The sequence below is a fragment of the Oryctolagus cuniculus genome, chromosome 15, assembly GCF_051225735.1.
Source record: "Oryctolagus cuniculus isolate XC-2025 breed Fujian yellow rabbit chromosome 15, ASM5122573v1, whole genome shotgun sequence".
Lineage (NCBI taxonomy): Eukaryota > Metazoa > Chordata > Mammalia > Lagomorpha > Leporidae > Oryctolagus > Oryctolagus cuniculus.
The window spans coordinates 78,345,794-78,373,054 of record NC_142881.1 but is presented as its reverse complement, the minus strand read 5'-3'; the positions used below and the strand labels follow the sequence as shown (position 1 = coordinate 78,373,054).

General features: G+C 44.9%; 1 protein-coding gene across 2 annotated transcripts in view; it reads left to right on the top strand.

Annotated features, from left to right (window-relative positions):
* Positions 1 to 27,261, top strand: part of GRID1 (glutamate ionotropic receptor delta type subunit 1) — a 760,175-nt gene that overhangs the window by 607,130 nt on the left and 125,784 nt on the right. For both annotated transcript variants that reach the window (XM_070057983.2, XM_070057984.2), the window contains exons 9-12: positions 5,401 to 5,502; positions 6,775 to 6,972; positions 10,081 to 10,405; positions 11,501 to 11,639. In XM_070057983.2, coding sequence (XP_069914084.1) covers positions 5,401 to 5,502; positions 6,775 to 6,972; positions 10,081 to 10,405; positions 11,501 to 11,639 — 764 coding nt within the window. The remainder of the gene's footprint in view (positions 1 to 5,400; positions 5,503 to 6,774; positions 6,973 to 10,080; positions 10,406 to 11,500; positions 11,640 to 27,261) is intronic.

Below are 27,261 nucleotides of genomic sequence, written 5' to 3'. Positions count from 1 at the left end.
AATTAGTTTTTCAGGTGCTGATCTTGACAAGTCAGCTATCAAAAGTGGGTGTCTGTGGCCATAAATTCATCGATCCCATAAACAGCGTCTGTCTGCAAAGTACAAGGAGAAGTCAGAGTAGATGCACACGCGTGCAAATGGAGCCATATGACGAAGTGTCAGGACTTCCGTGGGTAAAAGGTTTTCTTGGCTTCCCATTTATCAAACCTCTCTGCCCCATTCAGCTTTTATTGACTGAAACATTTTCCGTGGCATTGCAAGCAGGGAGCACCAGTGTTCTTGGGACACAGGTAAGGGCACAGTCTCTCCTAATGTTGCCTGCTGCGTGGTTGGGGATACATTTAAAGGCTGCATTACAAACAAAAATTTCCACTGGATTCCCTCCTCTGAATTATGCTTTTCTCTGTCCTGTTCCAATGTAACGGGTGTTCAGAGGGATGGCTTCGTTCAGAAATGATGCAGGTTGATTAGTCTTTAGAATTGGGCGAGAGCACAGAACTTCCTGGAAGCAGGGAGATTCACGCAGCCTGGGGCGCTCAGCTTCGTCCAGATGTGAGGGAATAATAAAGTCTCCTGTCCAACATGCAGTATCCCGAATCCGGGAACACAGCTGCACTTTGATGTGTTGGAAAGGCAGAATTTGGGTTTTGCTTTGAAGTAGTTTTTCTTTCTTTGTCAGGGTGCAGGATGCCCAACGGCCAGGTAGAGAGATGCTTGCATTGAAACAAAACAAAAAATAACTAAGTCCCGAGCACTTTGAGACAAAAAGATAAGGGTGATGACAGCTTTAGAGAAACCTTTTTTTTTTCACCTCTCATCAAATTCCACTTTTTTTTTGACAGGCAGAGTGGACAGTGAGAAAGGTCTTCCTTTCTTCCGTTGGTTCATCCCCCAATAGCCACTGCGGCCAGCACACCACGCTGATCTGAAGCCAGGAGCCAGGTGTTTCTCCTGGTCTCCCATGCAGGTGCAGGGCCCAAGCACTACCTTCCCGGGGCACAGCAGAGAGCTGGACAGGAAGAGGAGTGACCGGGACAGAATCCTGCGCCCCAACCATGACTAGAACCTGGTGTGCCAGCGCCGCAGGTGGAGGATTAGGTTATTGAACTGCGGCGCCAGCCCCACTTTGTTTTAAAAGGCGCTCTTGTATCAGGGTCATCTGAATATTAACTGAGATGCTTTGGTGCTGTCATTCTTAGTGGAAAAACGTTGCCTGACCTCACACATCTGTGTTTCAGCTCTGGCTGCGTCCCTATACCCTGCTACAACAGGTTTATGGAGCCTTTCTCCAGTGTGGAGGGGTCTTTAATAAGAGACGCTGGTTGAATCTGCAGTAGGAGTGCACCCCCAGGCCACAGCTCCTTGGTGCCAGAGCACTGATTTTGTGAGTTCTGACTCTCACGTGGGCCTTGGGGTACTGGCAGATCGCTTGACTCCTTTTGTACCCTTGACATTTGCCTCTCGTCGAAGTGCATGTGATAAAGGTTTTGCTTAATCACCTATGCCAGTTATTTTTATCCAAGGCTTATTTTTCTTCTTGTGAAAGGAATGAGAAACCTGTTAAAACCCAGAGGAGCATAAAGAAGGGAATGATGGTTATTCCTAATTCCACCAACCACGTGTAACACATGCTTACTGTATCTCATTTTAATATATCCTTTCCTCCTTCTACTATAGCTGTTGTTTTATTTTTTAAACACCATTAAGGCTGCACAGGACATGCGGTTTTACAATCTGCTTCTTTATTTTGTGTTTCTTAATTAAGCTATTTTATAATAGATTATTTCAAAATTCTTTTCTCCTATGAATAGCCCCTCAACTTGGTAAGCAGGGAAGATGGTTTTCTTCCATTTTATAGATAAGAAAATGGAATCTCGGAGCAGTTTAATTAATTGAACAAATATTTGTGGACTTGCTTTCACTGTTTCTAATGCTGTACTTCCCAGGGAAGGGGTGAGAGCAAGGAGCAGAGATCTGCAGGCTCACATACACCTACTTATTCCCAGCTTCCCGTCTCCATCCCCAAAGCTACACCAGTGTTAGAAGCAAATCTTGGAGAGAAGGATGTGGTGTTTGGTGCATGGTGGACAGGAATGAACAAGGCACGTCTGAGCTGCAGAGCCTGAGACCAGATGGCTTAGGAAGATGGAGTTTTGACCCAGAGAACACAGCAAGGAAGCTGGGTCCCACAGCTGCCTCGCAGACTCAGCCCCAGAGATGATTTCTATTGCAGGTTGAGTGGCACATTCATTAGTCGTAATCAGTGTGGTCAGTGTGTCACAGTAATGTTAACACCTCAATGACAGAGAGTGGGGCATATGGACATTCTCTGCACGATTCCTACAACTTTTCTGTAAATCCAAAACTACTCCAAAGTGAAAGCTTATTTGCAAAAAACCCACACAGATGATTAAGGGGTGAGCGTTTGGCCTAGTCGCTGAGATATTGGTGAAGATGCTTGCATCCCATATTGGAGTGAGTGGTTTGAGACCTGACCCTGGCTCCTGACTCCAGCTTCCTGCTAATGCAGACCCGGGGAGGTGGTGGTGATGGATCACATGACTGGGTCCCTGCCACCCCCGTGGGTGACCAGACTGACCCCAGGTCGGAGCTTTTGTGAGCATCTGGGGAGTGAACCAGTGAATGAATTTTCTCTCTCAAGTAAATACATAATTCAAATCATTAAGCATTTACCAGATCCCGAGGAAGACAACTGGCGCTCCAGGCAGAAGGAGCTGATGCCCAGGTCGGGAGGGAAGACAGTGTGCTGTAGCTGTACAAAGTGAAGTGTGGCTGAGGACCATTGCTGGCCTGGGATTGGGAAGACCTTTCTTTAACTGGCATAGTTCATGTTTGGGTTTGCTTCCTGTAAAGGCACCCACCAGCATAGCACAAGGCTGGAAGAGAAAGAGAGAGGGTGGGTTAATGAGACCAGTGAGCAGGCTGTTGGAAGGTTTGAGGCAGAGGAGCTGCTGCCTGCATCCAGGCAGTGGCTGGAAGCTTCTTAGAGCTGAGCTAGCACCCTGGCAGCACAGGGCTCTGTCCCAATGCCTTCTTCCTGCTTCATTCTCCATCATGCCTGACGCAATCCTGGTAGACGGGCAGGTAAAGCCTTCCTGATCAAGCACAGCCCTGCTTCTTTTGCTCGTCTAAACCAGAGCAGCAGGGGGCCAGCATGCTCCGTCCTTGTGCAGGGGTCCGGGGTGGGAAACATTTGGCACCAGGTGTTAGGAACTCAGATCCTGGCGTGGGACAGTGCGTCCAGTCTCTGAACTCGGAAGCCAGGATTAAGAAACAACCACCTCCACTATCAACTTGTGAGCCACTGGGATGCTCAAGGAGACCTTCAGAACTCTACCCAGGCCTGGAAGAGTACAGAACACACATGAGGGTTAAGCAACTCCAGTACCTGGATTGAGCAGTTAGGGGGTGCACATCATTATGTCATGGTGAACACATACCATCCCTGCCCCCTGAGTCCCCACTGAGGTATCCAAAGAAGGCAGAGAATCAATCCCTTTGCTCTCCTCCTCGGAATTTGTTGTCTTCCCTCTGACTGTCACTGTAATCCAGCTGCAGGAATCAATTTGAGGTCTTAGGACTCTTTCTTCAGAACCAGTGGAGAAGCATCCATGTTTCCTTCCCACTGTACCAGTTCCCAAAGTCTGGTATCATCAGCATCTTGATGTCCTTGACCAGAGTTCTGGGTAGATCTTAACTTGCTTTCACTGGAGTGCCTTCTGAAATAATCTGGTGGTTTGGGGCCGGGGGAGCTCTTCAGAGTGCATGGCCACACTCTTAACTAAATTCACATTCATCACTGCTAGACATCCTGCTAAGAGAGAGCTGTCTTGGTAGGTGTCATTTTCAAAGTGACAGTAGGACATGTCAGATTCCTTGGAAACTGGCTCTAGGATCCCCTTCCTCATCCTGGTGGTTTTGATTGAGGCCCCAGAGATGTATCATCTTCCAGGTGGAATGGTCACTGAGGTTCTGGACCTCATAGCCAGGTCTCAGTGTGCAGACCCTGCAGCCAGTGCCAGGGCTGTGGTTGGTGCTGGGAGAGTGCTCATGTCCTCCTGTGGAGCTGCTTATGGCTCCATTAGATCCCACAGTGCCAGAGGAATATTTCCACTGCTCAGGTCAACTAGGGGTCTTTGGGGTCTTTCCTGACAAAGAATAGGCACTGCGCATGGCTGTCAGATCCTTACATAAATGGTGATCCATGAAGCAGCAGCAATCAGCAGCACCTAGGAGCTTGTTAGACAGAAATAATCTCCAAGCCTAGAATCAGAAAGTGCATATGAAACCCCTGAGTGATTTGTGTGTGCATCATCGTTTAAGAATTACTGGTTCAACCTACAGCAGTGGCTCGGAATCCTGGCTGTCTGTAACCACCATATCTAGACCATGATACCTAAATCACTTAGCTCATAATCTCTGGAGGTGGGGCCCAGCATTCAGGGTATTAAAGAGCTCCCTGAGAGATCCTACTATACAGCCAAGCCAAGGATTCCAGAAGGGCATGCCAGGACCGTTCCAAGGGCATGGATATTACCCTAAGGCTCTGATTTAGTTGCTTTGAAGTGGGGCCAGTATGTTCTGTATTTTCTCTCACCTGTCTCCAGTTTATAGTTGAGAATCATTGACCAGACAAAGATGTGGCCATTTTTGCTCTGGCCCTGCAGGGATGCAGGCCACTGAGTCCTGGGAACAACTGTGTCTCCTCTGTTTCCGAGCGATGGCAGAGTCTTCACCACCTTAGGGCACCTGGCACAGTTGCATCGAGCCACTGCACACAGCCAGGAAGTGCAGAAGGATGTGGCACACACACAGAATATTTTTGTGCTCTCCCCCTCTGCTGCCTATCTGATGGCATTTACACTACAGAGAAAACATGCAGAGAGCTCCTGGCCATGCTTGCAGTAGGCACCAGGGTGCAAGAGAAGCTGCACACTTGGGCTTTTGTTACTTGCTTTACTGCTGAGCCCCAGCCTGCCTGTGGCAGTGGCAATGGTTTAATTTAAGGCCCTGTGGCCTAAGAAAGTCAAAGGAGTGATTAAAGAAAGAGGAGACTTTGTGGAAGACAAAGTGATACAGCCTCTGTGTGCAGACAGAATACAATTGGGACATAAACATTTGTCCTAGTGACAAGCTCTTCCCAACTGCTTGCATTTTGGGGATACCCGCAGTCCCAGAGGCCTGGGTGAGCTGATGGAGGCAATGGACCTCTCTGTTCTCCTTTACAACTGCAGGATGGATCTGGGTCTCTGGGAAGCCCACAGGGCTGCTGCCCACCTCCCTGCCTGACTCAGGTTCCCAGTTTAGGAAACGTGTTCCTAAGGAATGCACAGGTGCCTGTACCATGTGTGTGTGTCTCACACTCCCTCTCCTCCACAGCTGGCAACGTGGGACTCAGAGAAAGGCCTGAATGGCAGCCTACAGGAGAGGCCCATGGGCAGCCGCCTCCAAGGACTGACTCTCAAAGTGGTGACTGTCTTGGTAGGATCACGGGGATATTCTGGGAGCTTAAGGCTGCTGTCTGTTTAGGGCTGTGTTAGGAGAGAAAGGGGATCTTGAGGAGCAAACGAGCCTTTCAATCAAATAACTGTGAAAGGGTAAGACTCCAAGGGAGGTCCCTCAACTGCTCTAGAGCAGGGGCCCTGCATCCAGATCCACCGCTGACCTCAAGAGGGCGCTCTGCCGCTCCTTTGCTCCTTGGGCATCAACAGGGTCTTGACCAACTGGCTGCTGGTCTTCAGGTGAGTGGTGCGGGCAGCCAGGGTCCCCAGAAGGGTGCTGGGAGGAGGAAGTTCTTTCAGCCCCCAGCACTCTGGGTGGCCCACATGACACAAACTTCCTGATGAAACGCACTTGCTAGTTGCTTGGGCCAGCATCATTGCCCTGGGATCATAGACTTTTGCATTTCTAAGGGACTTCGGATTTACCCCTTACTTACGAGCTGGGTCGGACATGGTCCAGATGTTCCCCTCAGTTCCAGCAGGCACAGAAGCCCCTGGTGTTTCTGCAGACCCTGAATGTGCCTTGTATCTTTTTCTCCCAACAACACTAAATTAATGAGATATAGGCTCTGTCACCATTTGCCCAAAGCTCCTTCTTGTTCCGTTTCCTGCAAGAAGGAAGGGGAGTGTGAGGGGGAGGCTGGGCTGCCTTCCAGGGAGCCACCTGCTCCACACATGACACAGCACAAAATGTGTGGGTGTGTACACAGCACAGCTTTGGGCTCAGAACCTGTGGATTTTAATTCGAGCCTACCCTTTCACTTATAGCATGACCTTGGCTGGTTCATCAGCATCTATTTTCTAGTACAAGCTGATAGATAAAATACGGTCTTCTCTCAATTTAATATCTCAGATCTTTATTGCCATTTATTATCCTGGATGAGAAGTGTCACATGTCTTATGTAGGTCTCCTAAAATTATGGCATTTCCTAAGGACAGAGTGTGTTACAAATGAAAGTAGGAAAACGAGGGCTGTTATTCTACGAGCTGGGGTTTGGGCACAGCCTGGGATGACGTCACACAGGACAGGTAAATTTGCATGGCTGTGTGTTGACCTGCTGATTGGGGTGATTGTCCTGCACACTGTTCCTTGATTGCCCATAAACTGCTTTTAGAAAAGGGCAGAGGAGTTCAGCCTCCAGGTCGAAATTGGGTAAATGCTAACAATTCAAGTTAGGATTCCTAGATGGGTCTGTCCGACTGTACCCCAGACATGGGTGTTAATGAAGATCGTTCGTTCTGCTGTTCCCAGGAAGAGCCTTTCGTGATGGTGGCTGAGAACATCCTTGGGCAGCCTAAGCGCTACAAGGGGTTCTCCATCGATGTCCTGGACGCGCTGGCCAAGGCTTTGGGCTTCAAGTATGAGATTTACCAGGCCCCTGATGGCAGGTACGGTCACCAGCTCCACAACACCTCCTGGAACGGGATGATCGGGGAGCTTATCAGCAAGGTAGGTCCCACAAGCTGGTTCATGACAAGGGGCCCCCTGGTGTGCCCCTGGGTGGCCTCACTACTTGGCCCACTATGCTGTTGGTCCAGCTAAACAGTCTGGTTACCCTCCTCTGCACCTGTGACTGCTCTGTTACCTTCTCCTCCTCCAGCGCTCTGTGTCTCCCTCCCTAACCATTGCTTTCATCTGTTCCAAGCCCATCCACCATGCCTACCCTGTAGCACTCTCATCAGGAGACCCATCCCCCTTCCTGGTGCTGAAACAGGGACCTAGTGCCCTTTCTCCTCTTGCCCAGAGACAATAGCGGGTTACGTGCATGTTGGCATTTGCGTAAACATGCGTATGTGACTGTTCTGCATAGCCATGTGTCTGTGGTGTGACATCCCCAGCCCTGCATACTTGTCTCAGATCTTTACCTTTCATCCCTCCTGCAGAACCTGTATCCTCATGGGAACTCGGGGCTTGAGGCCAGTCCCTCTCACCCCCAGCCTTGCCTCTGGATTCTAGGGACCTGTCAATCATTTCCCCACCATCACTTCTAACAGTGGTATTGGACTCATTCTTACTTTTTTTTTTTTTGACAGGCAGAGTGGACAGTGAGAGAGAGAGACAGAGAGAAAGGTCTTCCTTTGCCGTTGGTTCACCCTCCAATGGCCGCCGCGGCCAGCGTGCTGCGGCCAGCGCACCGCACTGATCCGATGGCAGGAGCCGGGTACTTGTCCTGGTCTCCCATGGGGTGCAGGGCCCAAGCACTTGGGCCATCCTCCACTGCACTCCCTGGCCACAGCAAAGAGCTGGCCTGGAAGAGGGGCAACCGGGACAGAATCCGGCGCCCCGACCGGGACTAGAACCCAGTGTGCCGGTGCCGCAAGGCTGAGGATTAGCCTAGTGAGCTACGGCACCGGCCTCATTCTTACTTTTGACACATACATGTTGACAATTGTGTACTGTGCTGTGGACAGCCCTTGACTCCCAGTGTGTAGACTCCCTGCACCCATGCATGTTGCTAGTATCTCACATTAGTCACCATAACTGTCATGCCCGCCCTCCCCAGCCTGGACCACAGCTTGTTCTGCTTTGACCTCTTTGGGGTCTTTACTCCCCAGACACAGGCTCTTTGCTTTTTAAAGGTATCAAGGTAGGCACTAGGCCTGGGATCACTGCAATTTCCCTTTATCTTTTTTGAGAAACAAATTTATTGTGGGGAATTTCAGATACTATGTAAGTTAGCCATTTTAGATGTCAATGCAATGATTTGAGTAACTGTACTGAGTGTGAAGCCCTCTCTGTAATCTACTTTGAGAGCTCTGCTATAATCCCACTGTGGGCTCCCCTACCGATCTACAGTTACTGCCATTCCCGCCCCCAGCCCAAGGCAACCACTAATCTACTTTCCATCTCTGCTGAGTTGCAGTTGTGACATTTCATACAAATGCACTCATGCAATATATGGTCTCTTGCCTCTGGCTCTTCCCACTTAGCCCGTGCATTTGAGTCTATCCTGCTCAGATGTTTCTGTGCCCACCTGGCACTGCAGCCTCCCCTGCCTGGTACATCCTCTGTGGCTGACCACATAGAGAGAGCCTCTCTTCCTTTCATCCCTCATGCACCCATGCTCCTGATGTCCTGTTGCATCCAAGTCCTGAATTGGTTCTGTTCTTGGCCTTCTTAACTCTGATAGCCAGGCTGCTGCACGCAAGTAGAGAAGAAAATGATGAATCTGTTCAGATGAGGGTCTGAGCTTTGCTCTCTAGCCTCAGCTGGGCCTCTGTGCAACGCAACCCCCAAGCTTACCCTTTGTGGGTCCCCTTGGCCACATCCCTCAAAGACGTCTTCCAAAGTTTCCCTTTCTCCTAGAGCTCCCTAATGAGCCTCCATCCTCCTCTTATATTGGGGGAAAGAAATTGAGACTTCTGGTCATGAAATTAATTTTTACTCCTTATAAAATACATACCTGCTGGCATCTGCCCTCCCCTCCATAGGCGAGTATTGCCTGCCCTGTCCTGCTGTGGGGGGAGTGTCTCTCTCCTGTCACTGGTCAACCCCTCCACCTCTGTCATGAGTTGATTCGCTAGTGTGTCCTGTAGACCTTACGTACACTAGAGTATAAACCTACCCTTAAATATGCTCCAAACTCTCCCAACCCTAAAAGCAACAACTGGATATTGGGTTTCTGGGAAGAAAGGCAAGAACCAGAGATGAAAGATGTGACAAGTGTAAGAGGAGTGCTTGAACAAAGTCCTCTCCCACATCTTATGTCCTCTGTACTCTAGATGGTGTTGGATGTCAGTTTATCTGCACTTCCAAGCCATACATTCAATCTTATAAAATCCTTTCCCCCACTTTGACACATGGGTCAAACCGGTGGTCAGGATTGGCTGTTCAAAAACACACCATAATCACTGCTGATGCCTCCTACCTGGAGGTCCCAGAGCCAAGATCAAAGTGATGACCATGCCTCTCAGCACTCTAACAGCCACAGCAAACTAGACCATATAGCCCATCTCCCTCTCTCTAGGCAGTGAGGCTCCTAACCTCTCCCAGACATGGCAGCCTCATCTCCAGTCCAGGTCCATACTACTGGAGCATTTGTCTGTTTTTAAAATGAAGCCATTTTTGGAAGCAGAACTCTTGGGGGACATTTTGAGGTCACCGTAGGGCATGTGCAGAGCAACCCTTCGCAGTATGGCTTGGGTACAAGAAAAACCAGCTCATGTGTCTGTAGGCCGTGAGATAGGGAATGGAGGGAGACATAAACCAGTAGATGACCCTTTATTCCTAGGGAGTTTTACTCTGCATATAAAACAATCCGGGCCCCAAATGTTAGTGGAGTTCACCATGGTTGAACAGCTCACCATCTAATTGCTGAAATCTTTTAGAAAAGAGAGGGATCGATGGGGTGATGGTGTTGTGGAGACTGGCCCTGCTGTCCAGGGGAAATTTGGATAACCCTGGAAGAAGAGAGGAGAGGCAACAGCAGACAGCAGTGTTGGACTTGACTTTACAGGGTGCAGAGCCACAGGGTGTCAACCCTCAAATCCGCTTCCTCTGCACAGAAGCCCTGGAGGGGCGGGGGTGCGTGGACTGAGGAGCTGGTTTGCCTTTCAGAGAGCAGACGTGGCCATCTCCGCCATCACCATCACCCCCGAGAGGGAGAGCGTCGTGGACTTCAGCAAGCGGTACATGGACTACTCAGTGGGGATCCTCATGAAGAAGCCCGAGGAGAAGATCAGCATCTTCTCCCTGTTCGCGCCCTTTGACTTCGCGGTGTGGGCCTGCATCGCCGCCGCCATCCCTGTGGTGGGGGTGCTCATCTTTGTGCTGAACCGGATCCAGGCTGTGAGGGCACAGAGTGCCACCCAGCCGCGACCTTCCGCCTCTGCCACCCTGCACAGCGCCATCTGGATCGTGTACGGAGCCTTCGTGCAGCAAGGTACCTGCCTGTCTCCTGGCCTTGGTTAACCCTGAGGACCTGGAAGGACTTTTCCCTGTGGGCAGTGTTCTTAGAAATGACTTCACCCAGTCATTTTAAATGCAATTTGATTTCATCTCTAACACAGTCCTAATATCACACTGCCCCAATTTCTCTATGTGATATCAGATTGAAACAGAATAAAATGATGACAAAGAACTCAACTTCAGATCCTGATTCTCCCCGTTAGGTAAAATTAACTTTGGAGTTCTGCCTTGAGCGTCTCTCCTCTCCCACCTTTGATTGCTAGGCACATGAGGTTGTCAGGAGAAACCCTGCATCTGGTTTAAATTTGCAGTCATAATGGGGGAAAATAATCCCAATTGTACTGCAGTCTGCTAGGCATTCTCCTCTGCTTGAGGGTTCTGCACCGTGCAATTTGGGGTGGAAAAGGACAAATTGCAAAGTTCCTAATGTGAGTCGTGGTCCTGTTTTTACCCTAGTGAAAGCTTTTCAAGGTTATATAAGGAGAATAGGTGGGCAGTGAGGAGCTTTCCTCTGCTACCACCTAAGGGACCAAGGAGAAATAATTGGCCTGAAAGAGGCAGCTTCTCCCTGAAAGTTACTTGCAATGATTTCTGAGAATCCTGGAGAAAAAGTCTTCTAGTGAGGGTTGAATATTAATAGAAGTCGTATGGTACATCTTATTCCTTGGTTGAAAAGAAAGCTCTGGAACCCTCTGGGTAGACAGCCTGTATTTACAAAATCTCTGAGTCTACTCTGCGTGGCTTTGGAATCAGAGGGGATGCTGCCCTAGGAGTTCTCACCTCAGTGAGAAGGTTTTGGCATTCAGAATTCTGTCCCCGGTGTTGTGGCACGCTTCTTATCCCTGCACGGCCCGTCTGGACTCCTGCGTGTTCTGTGGTCCTCCATCCTGTTCCAAGGTCAGTAGCTGTAGACGTCTTGGCTGCTACCAGCAAAGCTCCCCTCACGCAGTGGGCAGTCCCTTCCCTGGTCCCCTGGCCTGGCCACAGGGCAGAGCAGGTCTCTGGGGAAGGGAGTGAAGCTCCCATCCCCCACCCCCACTGGCCAGTTCACCCTGCCTGCCTTCCGCAGGTGGTGAATCTTCCGTGAACTCCATGGCGATGCGCATCGTGATGGGCAGTTGGTGGCTCTTCACCCTCATCGTGTGCTCCTCCTACACAGCCAACCTTGCTGCCTTCCTCACAGTGTCCAGGATGGACAACCCCATAAGGTAAGCCTGTTCCTTCTTCTAGATCTAGAGTGATGTAAGACATGGTACAAACCTGTCAGGGCTCTCAGGTGTTGTGGATAGAACCTGAGGGCACAGAGAGACTCAGATCCTGGATCTGCAGTCAGATAACTAAAATCTTTCATGCCAAGAGAAGAGCTTCATTCTTGTTGTATTTTGTTTCCTGTACAATTGCATAAATGTATAAATTCATGTCTTTGAACTTTGAATGCTGCTTACAAAAGTCAACAAATCAAACATTAAGATTAACAAATTAAATTTCCTCTGACATTTAAACTTGTTCGCAGACATTTAAGCAAATTTTATCAATGTTTAGTTAAAATTAATTTAAGTCACAAGTCTAATATTTTTCAAATCTTCAAATACCTTAAAGTGATTTAAAACATGCCAATTATCACAAAGAATAGAAAACTTATTCCACTTACATTTCAACAATTTTTGAAACCAGGGCAGGCATTTGGCAAAGAGGTTAGGATGCTGTTGGGATGCCCACATCCCATATTGAGGAGCCCGAGTTTGAGTCCTGGCTCCACTTCTTTTTTTTTTTTTTTTTTGACAGGCAGAGTGGACAGTGAGAGAGAGAGAGACAGAGAGAAAGGTCTTCCTTTGCCGTTGGTTCACCCTCCAATGGCCGCTGTGGCCGGCGCGCTGCGGCCGGCGCACCGCGCTGATCCGATGGCAGGAGCCAGGAGCCAGGTGCTTTTCCTGGTCTCCCATGGGGTGCAGGGCCCAAGCACCTGGGCCATCCTCCACTGCACTCCCTGGCCACAGCAGAGGGCTGGCCTGGAAGAGGGGCAAGCGGGACAGAATCCGGCGCCCCAACCAGGACTAGAACCCGGTGTGCCGGCGCCGCTAGGCGGAGGATTAGCCTAGTGAGCCGCGGCGCCGGCGCTGGCTCCACTTCTGGTTTCAGCTTTCTGCTAACTTACACACACCCTGGGAGGCAGCAGGTAATAATGGCTCAGGCACTTGGGTCTCTGCCACCCACATGGGAGATCTGGATTGAGTTCCAGGCTCCAGGCTTTGGCCTGTTCCAGACTCAGTTACTGTGGGCATTGTAGGAGTGAACCAGCAGATGGAGGATCCCTGCCCTTCATCGCCCACCTCTCTCTGCCTTTTAAATAAGATGAAAATACATAAATGAAACCTTTAAAAATTATTGAAACCAAGGACTCAAAGACTGTCTTCATTTTTACAAAATGTTAAAATGATGGCCTAGAAGAATGAGTTCAGGATGGATGGATGCCTCTTGGAAATGCTTTTATTTTATGATCAGACTCGGAAATGCACATCGAGAATGTGATTGCTGACGTGGCCGCCTCACAGATCTATTCCACACTCACTGCACTCTCTGTGGGCTTCCATATGACCCCTCATTTGAGCCCCAGCTGGGATTTTCTGAGTCTCTGCCTTCAGTAGCCTCTGTAATCCATCCCGCTCTGTTATCACATCCACTCTGCATCGTGGCTGTCCTCAAACCAGCCACACTCAATGAGCTTCTCAAAGAGTTCAGACTCCTTGATCAGGGTTCAAGGTTAAGTATGATATTATCTAGTGTCTGTATTAAACTGACATTTTGACTGAGACAATTGTAGATTTGCGTGCAATTTTAAGAGACAATATGACGGTCTTCCAGTGTCCTTTACCCAGTCTCACCCAGTGGAAATATTTTGAAAAGTTAGTATTGTACCACAGGCAGCGTACTGACATTGATAGAATTGATGGATTTTATTCAGCCTTCCCCTCCTGTATGCATCTGTGTCTGTGTGTGTGCATTTTGGTCTGTATGTCTGTGTGTATGTGTGCATTTGATTCTGTGTCTCTCTGTGTGTGTATGTATGCATTTGGTTCTTTGTGTCTTTCTGTGTGTCTGTGTGCATTTGGTGAGTAGCCACCTCCACAGTACAGACACTGAGCAGTCCTATCACAACAGGAATCCCTTGTGTCATCCCGTGATAACCATACTTGCCTCTTCCTAGTTCTTGCCCTCTCTTTCCATCCCTAATCATGGCAATCTCTAATTGCCCTCTAATTATAAAATTTTATGCTTCCAATCATGTTATACAAATGGGTCATATCTTTTGGCTTTAGCTCCTTCAGCATAATCTCGTACATTTATCCAGCTTATTGTATGTATTAATAGTTCATTGCTTTGTATTGATGAGTGGCATCCTGTGTACTACAGTTTGTTTAGTCACCCATTGAAGGACATATGGGTTGTTTCCAGTTCTTGGTAATTATGAATAAAGCTGGTATGAACATTTGGGTGCACATTTTTGCGTGAACATAAGTTTTCATTTACATGTGATAAATATGCAAGAGTGCAATTGCGGGGTCATATGGTAATTACATGTTGAGTTTTTTTTTTTTTTTAAACTATCCAACTGCCTTCCACAGCGGCCATACCATTTTACATTTCTGCCAGCAGTGGGGGAGTGGTCCAGCTTCTCTGCATCTCTGCCAGCACCTGGTGTGTAACTGTCTTTCCTTTGACCATGCTGGTAGTGTGCAGAGCTGTCTTGTGTGGGTCTCATTTTGCATCTCCCTAAGGATTCATGAAGTAGAGACCATTTCCTGTGCTCATTCCCTATCTGTGCATCCTGTTCAGGGAAATAGCTGCTTTTGTCTTTTGTTCATTTTCCAATGAGAGTGATTGATTTTTACTGTTTGAATTTGGAAAGCTTTTTATGCAGTTTAGATATGCGTTGTCAAGTAAGTGATTTGCAAATAAGTCCTACCATTCTAAGGGGTCTTTTCAACCCTTTAACAGAATCTTTACATAGAGAAGAGGTTTTAATTTTGATAAGGTTAAATTTAGAAACTTTTTTTTTTTATGGATCCTGCTTTTGGTGTCAAATCTTTGCTTAGCCAGAGACTCTGAAGATTGTCTTGTGTTTTCTCCTTCCACCTAAATCTTTTGAATTTTTGCAGTTTTACAATTCAGCAAACAATTAGTTTTATATAAAGTTTGAGGCTTAGGTTTAGGTTGAAGCCTCTCTCTCTCTCTCTCTCTCTTTCTCTCATTTGTCCAGTTCCTTGAGCATCACTTGTTGAAAATGCAATTCTCTGGCCTACACCGTGGTTCACTAAGCTAATCCTCTGCCTGCAGCGCCGGTACCCTGGGTTCTAGTCCTGGTTGGGGCGCCGGATTCTGTCCCGGTTGCTCCTCTTCCAGTCCAGCTCTGTGCTGTGGCCCGGGAAGGCAGTGGAGGATGGCTTAACTCCTTGGGCCCTGCACCCGCATGGGAGACCAGGAGGAAGCACCTGGCTCCTGGCTTTGGATGCCGGCCGCAGCGTGCCAGCTGCAGCGCACCAGCCATAGCAGCCATTTCGGGGGTGAACCAACGGAAAAGGAAGACCTTTCTCTCTGTCTCTCTCTCTCTGTCTAACTCTGCCTGAAAAAGAAAGAAAGAAAGAAAGAAAGAAAGAAAGAAAGAAAGAAAGAAAGAAAGAAAGAAAGAAAGAAAATAAATGCAATCCTCTAATGGATATACTGCATATGTGTGTGTGTGTGCCATACGACACAATACATTATGAAATGATGACCACAGACAAGGAAAACATAGCGATCACTTCACATGGCCATCATGTGCGTGTGTGGTGAGAACATATAAGATCTTAGCTTCTTAGTTAAAAATTCCAGCTATACCTATAGCATTGCTAATGAGTACCACCAGTGCTTAGACCTTCACAACTTACTCATCCTATGTAACTGAAACTTTTCTACCTTGCACCAAAACCTCACATTTCCTTCAGCCACCATTCTGGTCTCTGCTTTGATGAGTTCAGTTTTTTTTTTTAACTTTTATTTAATGAATATAAATTTGCAAAGTACGGCTTATGGATTACAATGGCTTCCCCCCCATAACATCTCTCCCACCCGCATCCCTCCCCTTTCCCACTCCCTCTCCCCTTCCATTCACATGAGGATTCATTTTCGATTCTCTTTATATACAGAAGATCAGTTTAGCATACATTAAGTAAAGATTTCAACAGTTAGCTCCCACACAAACATAAAGTGAAAAATAATAGATGATTTTTTAAATGATGATGAAATCAGATCAGACCTATTGTCATGTTTAATCCCAGTGAGAGTCAAGTTGGGAATTGATAATTTCTTTTTTTTTTTTACAGAAGATCGGTTTAGTATACATTAAGTAAAGATTTCAACAGTTTGCACCCCCATAGAAACACAAAGCGAAATATACTGTTTGAGTACTCATTATAGCTTTAAGTCTCAATGTACAGCACATTAAGGACAGAGATCCTACATGAGGAGTAAGTGCACAGTGACTCCTGTTGTTGACTTTACAAATTGACACTCCTGTTTATGACATCAGTAATCTCCCTATGCACCAGTCATGAGTTTCCAAGGCTATGGAAGCCTTTTGAGTTCACCGATTCTTATCTTGTTTAGACAAGGTCATAGTCAAAGTGGAGGTTCTCTCCTCCCTTCAGAGAAAGGTACCTCCTTCTTTGAAGACCTGTTCTTTCCACTGGGATCTCACTCACAGAGATCTTTCATTTAGGGTTTTTTTTTTTTTTTTTTTTTTTGCCAGAGTGTCTTGGCTTTCCATGCCTGAAATACTCTCATGGGCTTTTCAGCCAGATCCGAATGCCTTTAGGGCTGATTCTGAGGCCAGAGTGCTATTTAGGACATCCGCCATTCTATGAGTCTGCTGAGTATCTCGCTTCCCATGTTGGATCACTCTCCCCTTTATTTATTCTATCGGTTAGTATTAGCAGGTACTAGACTTGATTATGTGCTCCCTTTGACTCTTAGTCCTTTCATTATGATCAATTGTGAACTAAGATTGATCACTTGGACTGGTGAGATGGCATTGGTACATGCCACCTTGATGGGATTAAATTGGAGTCCCCTGGTATGTTTCTAACTCTACCATTTGGGGCAAGTCAGTTTGAGCATGTCCCAAATTGTACATCTCTTCCCTCTCTTATTCCTACTCTTATGTTTAACAGGGATCACATTTCAGTTAAATTTCAACACTTAAGAATAACTGTGTATTAATTACAGAATTAAACCAGTCATATTAAGTAGAACAGACAAAAAATAACTACTAAGAGGGATAATGTATTAAGTTGTTCATTAACAGTCAGGGCTATGCTGATCAAGTCACCGTTTCCCATAGTGTCCATTTCACTTCAACAGGTTTCCTTTTTGGTGTTCAGTCGGTTGTCACCGATCAGGGCGAACATATGGTATTTGTCCCTTTGGGACTGGCTTATTTCACTCAGCATGATGTGTTTCAGATTCCTCCATTTTGTTGCAAATGACTGGATTTCGTTCTTTCTTACTGCGGTATAGTATTCTAAAGAGTACATATCCCATAATTTCTTTATCCAGTCTACCGTTGATGGGCATTTAGGTTGGTTCCAGGTCTTAGCTATTGTGAATTGAGCTGCAATAAACATTAGGGTGCAGACCGCGTTTTTGTTTGCCAATTTAAATTCCTTTGGGTAAATTCCAAGGAGTGGGATGGCTGGGTCGAACGGTAGGGTTATCTTCAGGTTTCTGAGGAATCTCCAGACTGACTTCCATAGTGGCTTGACCAGTTTGCATTCCCACCAACAGTGGGTTAGTGTCCCTTTTTCCCCACATCCTCGCCAGCATCTGTTGTTGGTAGATTTCTGTATGTGAGCCATTCTAACCGGGGTGAGGTAAAACCTCATTGTGGTTTTTATTTGCATTTCCCTGATTGCTAATGACCTTGAACATTTTTTCATGTGTCTGTTGGCCATTTGGATTTCCTCTTTTGAAAAATGTCTATTGAGGTCCTTGGCCCATCTCTTAAGTGGGTTGTTGGTTTTGTTTTTGTGGAGTTTCTTGATCTCTTTGTAGATTCTGGTTATTAACCCTTTGTCTGTTGCATAGTTTGCAAATATTTTTTCCCATTCTGTCGGTTGTCTCTTCACTCTCCTGACTGTTTCTTTTGCAGTACAGAAACTTCTCAATTTGATGCAATCCCAATAGTTGATTTTGGCTTTGACTGCCTGTGCCTCCCGGGTCTTTTCCAGAAATTCTTTGCCTGTGCCAATATCTTGAAGGGTTTCTCCAATGTTCTCTAGTAACTTGATGGTGTCAGGTCATAGATTTAGGTCTTTAATCCATGTTGAGTGGATTTTTGTGTAAGGTGTAAGGTAGGGGTCTTGCTTCATGATTCTGCACGTGGAAATCCAATTTTCCCAGCACCATTTATTGAATAGACTGTCCTTGCTCCAGGAATTAGTTTTAGATCCTTGATCAAATCTAAGTTGGCTGTAGATGTTTGGGTTGATTTCTGGTGTTTCAATTCTGTTCCATTGGTCTATCCATCTGTTTCTGTACCAGTACCATGCTGTTTTTATTACAACTGCCCTGTAGTATGTCCTGAAATCTGGTATTGTGATGCCTCCGGCTTTGTTTTTGTGGTACAAGATTTCTTTAGCTATTTGAGGTCTCTTGTGCCTCCATATAAATTTCAGCACCATTTTTTCCAGATCTGAGAAGAAGGTCTTCGGTATCTTGATTGGGATTGCATTGAATCTATAAATTGCTTTTGGGAGAATGGACATTTTGATGATATTGATTCTTCCAATCCATGAGCATGGAAGATTTTTCCATTTTTTGGTATCCTCTTCTATTTCTTTCTTTAAGGTTTTGTAATTTTCATCGTAGAGATCTTTAACATCCTTGGTTAACTTTATTCCAAGGTATTTGATTGTTTTTGTAGCTATTGTGAATGGGATTGATCTTAGAAGTTCTTCTTCAGCCATGGCATTGTCTGTGTATACAAAGGCTGTTGATTTTTGTGCATTGATTTTATACCCTGCTACTTTGCCAAACTCTTCTATGAGTTCCAATAGTCTCTTAGTAGAGTTCTTTGGGTCCCCTAAATAAAGAATCATGTCATCTGCAAAGAGGGATAGTTTGAGTTCTTCCTTCTCGATTTGTATCCCTTTAATTTCTTTTTCTTGCCTAATAGCTCTGGCTAGAACCTCCAGAACTATATTGAATAGCAGTGGTGAGAGTGGGCATCCCTGTCTGGTACCAGATCTCAGTGGAAATGCTTCCAACTTTTCCCCATTCAATAGGATGTTGGCTGTGGGTTTTTCATAGATTGCTTTGATTGTATTGAGGAATGTTCCTTCCAAACCCAGTTTGCTTAGAGTTTTCATCATGAACGGGTGTTGTATTTTATCAAATGCTTTCTCGGCATCTATTGAGATAATCATATGGTTTTTCTTCTGCAGTCTGTTAATGTGGTGTATCACATTGATTGTCTTGCGCACATTAAACCATCCCTGCATACCAGGGCTAAATCCCACTTGGTCTGGGTGGATGATCTTTCTGATGTGTTGTTGCATTCTATTGGCGAGAATTTTATTGAGGATTTTTGCATCTATGTTCATCAGGGATATTGGTTTGTAATTCTCTTTCAGTGCTGCATCTTTTTCCGGCTTAGGAATTAAGGTGATGCTGGCTTCATACAAAGAATTTGGGAGGATTCCCTCTTCTTCGATTGTTCTGAATAGTTTGAGAAGAATTGGAGTTAGTTCTTCCTTAAATGTCTGGTAGAATTCAGCAGTGAATCCATCTGGTCCTGGGCTTTTCTTTGTTGGGAGGGCCTTTATTACTGTTTCAATTTCTGTCTCAGTTATGGGTCTGTTTATGTTTTCTATGTCTTCCTGGTTCAATTTAGGTAGGTTGCATGTGTCCAGGAATCTATCCATTTCTGATAGGTTTCCCTGTTTGCTGGCATACAAGTCCTTGTAGTAATTTCTGATGATTCTTTTTATTTCTGTGGTGTCTGTTGTTACATTTCCTTTTTCATCTCTGATTTTATTGATTTGGGTCTTTTCTCTTCTTTTTTTAGTTAGTTGGGCCAATGGGGTGTCAATTTTGTTTATTTTTTCAAAAAACCAGCTCCTCGTTTGGCTGATTTTTTGTAATGTTTTTTTTGATTCAATCCTGTTGATTTTTTCTCTGCTTTTAATTGTTTCTCTTCTCCTACTAGATTTGGGTCTGGTTTGCTGTAGGTTTTCTAGATCCTTGAGGTGAATAGAAAGCTCATCTATTTGGTGCCTTTCCAATTTCTTGATGTAGGCACCTATTGATATAAACTTTCCTCTTAACACTGCTTTTGCTGCATCCCATAAGTTTTGGTATGTTGTGCTGTTATCCTCATTTACTTCCAGAAAATTTTTTATTTCTCTTTTGATTTCTTCTATGATCCATTGTTCATTCAGGAGCATGTTGTTCAATCTCCATGTGTTTGCGTATGCTCTAGGGATTCCTGAGTTGCTACTTTCCAACTTCATTCCTTTATGGTCTGAGAAGCTGCATGGTATGATTCTAATTCTTTTGAATTTGCTGAGACTTGCTTTATGGCCTAGTATGTGGTCAATCCTAGAGAAGGTTCCATGTACTGCTGAGAAGAATGTAAAATCTTTAGCTGTAGGATTGAAACTTCTGTATATATCTGTGAGATTCATTTGGGGTATAGTGTCGTTTAAATCTACTGTATCCTTGTTGATCTTCTGTCCTGTTGATCTGTCTATTTCTGAGAATGGAGTATTGAAGTCCCCCAGTACTATTGTACTGGGGTCTAAGTCTCCCTTTAAGTCTCTTAACAAATATTTTAGATAAACTGGTGCCCTGTAGTTAGGTGCATATACATTGATAATTGTTATATCTTCCTGTTGAATTGATCCCTTAATCATTATATAGTGCCCCTCTTTGTCTCTCTTAACAGTTTTTGTGGTAAAGTTTATGTTGTCCAATATTAAGATGGCTACGCCCGCTCTTTTTTCATTTCTGTTGGCATGGTATATCTTTTTCCAGCCTTTCACTTTCAGTCTGTATGGATCTTTGTTGGAAAGATGTGTTTCTTGTAAGCAGCAAATAGATGGGTTTTGTTCCTTAACCCAATCAGCCAATCGATGTCTTTTAACTGGACAGTTCAGGCCATTAACTTTCAATGTGACTAATGAAAAGTGGTAACTTTGCCCTGCCATTTGCCAAAGATAAGTTCTAATATATGCTTTGAATTCCCTGTGATCTTTTGCTGTGAGGTTTCCTTCCTTTACCTTCTTTCATATTGATGACCGTGTTTCTGTGTTTCTGTGTGCAACACATCTTTAAGCATCTGTTGCAGGGCTGGACGAGTGGCGACAAATTCTTTCAATTTCTGTTTGCTATGAAAAGTCTTTATTTCACCTTCATTCACAAACGATAGCTTTGCAGGATATAATATTCTGGGCTGGCAGTTGTTCTCTCTTAGTACCTGGGCTATATCTCGCCATTCCCTCCTAGCTTGTAGAGTTTCTGCTGAGAAGTCAGCTGTGAGTCTGATGGGAGATCCTCTGAGAGTAATCTGACGTTTCTCTCTTGCACATTTTAGGATCTTTTCTTTATGTTTCACTGTGGAGAGTTTAATTACAACGTGTCGTGGTGAGGATCTCTTTTGGTCGTGTTTATTAGGGGTTCTGTGAGCTTCCTGTACTAGGATGTCTCTGTCCTTCTCCAAACCCGGGAAATTTTCTGCTACTATCTCACTAAAAAGGCCTTCTAATCCTTTCTCCCTCTCCATGCCTTCAGGAACTCCTAGAACCCAAATGTTGGGTTTTTTAATAGTATCCTGAAGATTCCCGACAATATGTTTTAGATTTCTAATTTCCTCTTCTTTTCTTTGGTCTGACTGTATCCTTTCCTGTTCTCTGTCTTCTAAGTCCTATATTCTCTCTTCTGCTTCACCCATTCTGTTTGTAAGGCTCTCTATTGTGTTTTTCATTTGATCTATTGAATTCTTCACTTCAGTCACTATCACAGTTTCCTGTTGTACTAGTTGTTTCGTTTCATTTTGATTCCTCCTTAATATTTCATTTTCATGAGAGAGATTTTCTGTCTTGTCCATTAAGGATTTCTGTAGTTCAAGAATTTGTTTTTGAGAACTTCTTAATGTTCTTATCATTTTTTGAGATCTGCTTCTTGCATTTCTTCTAACTCATCCTCTTCATAATCTTGAATTGGGGTGTCTTTTTCATTTGAGGGCGTCATGGTGACTTCCTTGTTTTTATTACCTCGGTTTTTGCGTTTGTTATTTGTCATATTGGAGATATTTGGTTTCTTCACTGTGGTGCTTTTTCTTGTTATACTATGGCTCTAGATTAAGTGGACTATCTGTTTTTGATGGAGCCTTAGGGCTTGAGATGGGTGTGGCCTGAGAGCTCTGTTTGGTGTGCCAAAGGTGACACTCCCAGGTTAGGCATGGTAAATCTCTCTCTCTCTCTTTTTTTGATTCAAAGGGGAAGTAATTCCGCACAGCTGAACGAAGTTGGAGGTAGTTAGCAGGCAAATGATATACCCACAGGAGCCAGAGATCAGAAGCTCTTTCCCAAGGACCACACAGGGAATCTGTTCGGCCCTCAGAGTGGGCTCAAATTCTCCTTCAGTCTCCTACTGGGTTGCCAAAGTTACGGAATTGTAGCATCTCTGGAGAGTGCTCACGTGAATTCCGTGAGTTCTCTCCCCCACCGTCTCTTTTTTCACAGTCTCAGTTCAGTAGCACCACAGATTTACTAGGTCCTAATCTCCTGTTAATTTGCCCCACCCAGAGTCAGGTTTTTCTGCTAGGCTCAGGGCCGGTGCAGACCTGAGGTCGCTCTGCTTATGAGGTATGTCCAAGATGGCGCCTGCTCTTTGTCTTGCTCGCCCTTGAGAGGTGAGCGGAGAGAGAGAAACCCGTGTCCGTACCAGTCACCTTTTTTTTTTCTCTCTCTCTCTTCCAGTTAGCCTGGTGAACTCCCCCCCCCGGGGGTCGTTCCCTCTAGTCTCCTCTCTCCGCTTGCCTGCGGGTGTCTCAGGCTATTGAGGTTTGGCTCACCTTGTGTTCCAGCACTGGTGTGTTGAGTCTGCCGCTGGTGTCCCAAACTGTGGGCTCCCACGCTCTCCACGCAGGTCCGCTGTGAATCACGCGTTCCAGAAGAGTTTCTTCTGCTGTTTCCTCCCCTACTCTTCCTTGAACCTGCAGTATCTCCACTTTTATTAAACTATCTCTCCCTGGACTATCAGTGTGCTCCCTTCCTATTCCGCCATCTTGCCTCCTCCGCTCGAGTTCAGTTTTTTTAGATTGCACATATGAGTGAGATCGTGCATCCCTTATATCTGTCTGTATGTAGTTGGCTTATTTCATTTAGCATATTCTGCTCCAGCTTCATCCCTGTTGCCATACGTGACAGAGTTTTCATGTTTTTGAAGAGTGCAGCTTTGGTCTAGATACAAAGTGTGTGGAGCCAGAAGTGTTTCACACCATGGCCCGTGAGCAGTTGCCCATCTCAGCACACAAAGACTTATACGGAAGTCCAGAGGGTTTTGTTGGTTGTCTTCCAGGCCCGGGGCCAAGGTGAGGAGGACAGGTGGGCAGTGTGGGTGACTGTGCATCCTGGTCTCCCATGTTTTAGAATAATGAGTCTTTCTCCCATTCATAATGTTTCATTCAGCATTTAAATGGCCGTGGAACTGGTGGAAAGGGGTGTGTGTGTGTGTGTGTGTGTGTGTATTTCTCATCAGAAACCTGTGCCATGAGGGGAGCCCAGGGACATGGAGGCATTTGATTTTTACCGGCTGCTGGCTCTGATTATTCCAGTTCCCTTCACCCTGGGCCTCCTTTGAGCATTTTGTGTTCATCTCCATTCCCGGGGAGGAGCAGAAGAGAGAGAAGAGGGAGGTGGGGAGGAGTCGGACCCACAAGTCCCCAGTCCCCTCTGTGCCTATCCTATTCTCCCCCAGCATGCAGGGGCTCCAGGGAGAGCCAGCAGTCCCTGGGGAAGAGGAGCACAGCTTTCTTGAGGTCCCTACCTCTGGACACCTGGCATCTCAGCACTAGGCAGCATTTCTCTCCTGCGAATTGCCTCTTCACAGTCCTGAACTGTTTGTCAATTGAGCTTCCTACCCTGGTCTCTTTTGGTTGTAGAAGTTCCTGCTATAATCTATCACTTTACTGGTTTTTTTTTTCATGCTATTACATATTTTTATTTGATTTTTATTAATATAAAGAGAACATTAGTCAAAGCCTTAATTCTCCACTAAATAAAATGTTCAACAAGGAAAAAGCAGAGAGAGCATTGTTCAGCAGGGATATAGACAAAGACTATAAACTAATCAAATCCAAAGATGTCAATTTCACTCATATGTATTAACTTTTTAAAAGTTTTTATATTATTTACTTGAGAGGCAGAGTTATAGACACAGAGAGAGACACACACAGAGAGAACAGTCTTCTGTCTGCTGGTTCACTCCCCAAATGGCCACAACTGCTGGAGCTGGGCCGACCCAAAGCCAGGAGCCAGGAACTTCTTCTGGGTCTCCCATGTGGGTGCAGGTGCCTAAGCACTTGTGCCATCTTCTACTGCTTTCCCAGGCCATAGCAGAGAGCTGGATCAGAATCAGAGCAGTGGGACACAAACTGGTACCCATATGGGATACCAGCACTGCAGGCCAAGGCTTAGCCTACTACGTGACAGCACCAGGAACTATATTAACTTTTCTAATACTCTCTGTACATTTTAACTATAACAAATGAGAGAAAACATATTTTTTGGGGGGATCTGGCTTATTTACTGTGCCTAATGATCTCCAGTTGCATCCATTTTGTTGCAAAAGTCAGTGTTTCATTCTTTTTTAAGGCTGAGTAGTATTCCATCATGTATTTATACTACATTTTCTTTATTCAGTCATCTATGATCGTTCCATATCTCAGCTATTGTGAATTGAGCTGCAGTAAACATGGGCGTACTGGTAGATATTGAACATTTTTAAATATACCTGTTGGCCATTAATATGTCTTTTGAGAAATATATATACAGGTCCTTTGCCTATTTGTGAGATATTACTTTGTCTTGCTATAGAGTTGTTTGAGCTCCTTAATGCATCATCACATGTATAGTTTGTAAAGATTTTCTGTAATTTTTTAAGTTCTCTCTTCACTCTGTAGCTGTTGTATGGAAAATGTTCAGTTTGATGCACTCTCTTTAATCTATTGTTGCCTGTGCCTTGGGGATCACATCTGAAAAATCACTACCCAGACCAATATCTTAAAACTTGGCTCCTGTGTTTTCTTCTGGAACTTTTACAGTTTCAGATCTTATTTTTTAATCTTTAATCCACTGTGAGTTTATTTTTTAATATGGTTGCCGTAAGGCTCTATTTTAATTCTTCCATGTGTGATTATCCAGTTTTCCCAACACCATTCATTGAAGAGACTTTCCTCCCCACTGGCAATTTTGGACCAAAACCAAATGAAGGCCGATTGACTCTAATTGTACGGGCTTATTTCTGTACTCTTTATTGTCTACTGTGTGTGTCTTTATGCCAGTCTTCTTTCTGCTCAGCTATTCCAGTTTTATAATATTTGTTTGTTTACATTTTAAGATCAGGTAGTATGCTTCTAGCTTTGTTCTTCTTGCTCAGGATTGGCTATTCAAGAATCTTCTAGGATTCCATTGGAACTTTAGGATATTTTTTTCTATTTCTGAGAAAATTATCATTGGAATTTTGATAGATGTACTGAATCTCTACATTGCTTTGGGTAGTATGCATATTGTTAACAATCTTTTTAAGTCAATCAACACAGGATATCTTTTCATTTATTCGTGTCTTCAATTCCTTAGACCAACATTTTCTACTTTGCAATGTACAGATGGTTCAATTCCTTGTTTAAATTTATACCTAAGAATTTTCTTGTTTATACTATTCCAAATGGGATTATTTTCTTAATTGCTTTTTCTAATAGTTCATTGTTAGTTTGTAGTAGCACTCCTGATTTTTGCATGTGAATTTTCTATCTGCAAATTTACTGCATTCATTTATTAGTTCTAACACTGATTTGGTGACATACTTTAATGTCTTCTACATAGAAGGTCATGCCATTTGCAAATAGAGACAGTTTTTATTTCTTACTTCCCAATGTGAATGCTTTTTATTTCTTTCCGTTGACTAAATTTCTCTGGCTAGTACTGCCAGCACTATATTGAATAGATGTGATGAGAATGGGTATCCTTCCCTTCAGCTTTTCACCATTGTTTTTAAAGATTTATTTCTTTATTTGAAAGGCAAAGTTACAGAGAGAGAGGAAGAGACAGAGATCTTCCATCCACTCCCCAAATGGCAGCAACTGCCTGGGCTGGGCAGATCCAAAGCTGGGAGCCAGGAGCCTCTTCTGGATCTCCCACATGGTGCAGGGGCCCAGGCACTTGGGCCCTCCTCCTCTACTTTCCCAGACACATGAGCAGACAGCTGGATCAGAACTAAAGCAGAACTCAAACTGGTGCCCATATGGGAGGCAAGTGCTGCAGGCGGCAGCCTAAAGCGCTACACCACAGTTGCAGCCCCAGATTTTCACCATTTAATATGATGATAAGTATAGGCTTGCCACTTATGGTCTCTGTTATGTTAAGATGCATGATTTCTCTTGTTAATTTGTTAAGATTTTTTTATCATTAATTTTGTCAAATGCTTTTTCTGCATCTGTTGAAATGAATGTGTATTTTTAATCCTTCATTCTGTTAATATGATGAATCACCTTTATTGATTTGCATGTGTTGAAACATCCTTGCAACCTTAGGATAAATTCTCCCTGGGCATGGAGTAGGATCCTTTTCACATGTTGTTGAACTAGGATTCCTAGTACTTTTATTGAGGATTTGTTCATGGATGTTCATCGGGGTTAATTTCCTGTAATTTTCTTTTCTTGTAGTATCTTTGGGTGGTTTTGAAATCAGGGTAATGGTTACATCCTTGTTTAAAACCATTTAGCCATATGTGAGAGGGTTTGTTTTGGGTGCTCTGTTCCAGTCAATTTGCCTTTTGTCTCTTTTCGTGCCAGTACCACATTGTATCCATTACTGTAACTTTGGAGAATGTTTTTAAAGTATTTATTTAATTATTTATTTGAGAAAGTTAAATAGAGACAGAGACACACAAGAAAACTCCTATCTGCTGGTTCACTACCCAGATGCCCACAACATCTAGGGCTGTGACAGACCCAAGCCAGGATTGGGAACTCAGTCCGGGTCTCCCATTTGGGCGGCAGAGATGCAAGTACTGGAGCCTTCACCTGTTGCCTCCCAGTGTCTGCCTCAGCAGGAAGCTGGAATTGGGAGTGTAGACAGGACTCAAGCCCAGGCACTTTGGAATGTCAGTGTACTGATAGATCGGTGCTGTAACTTATAGACCAAAATCTGCCCTTGGAGTATGTTGGAAATGTAAGCCCTCCAACTGTGTCCTTTTTCAAAATTGTTTTGGCTACTTGGCATATCGTGAGATTCCATATGAATTTTATGGATTTTCCTATTTCAAAAAAAAAAAAAAAAAACAACCTTGGAATTTGAATAGAGATTGCATCAAACTTTTAGACCACTTTGGGGGACTGGCGCTGGGGCGCAGCAGGTTAAAGTGCCAGCATCCCCATATGGGCGCTGGTTTGAGTCCTGGCTGCTCCACTTCCAATCCAGCTCTCTGGTGTGGCCTGGGAAAGCAGCAGAAGATGGCCCAACTCCTTGAGCCCCTGCACCCACCTGGGAGACCTGGAAGAAGCTCCTAGCTCGT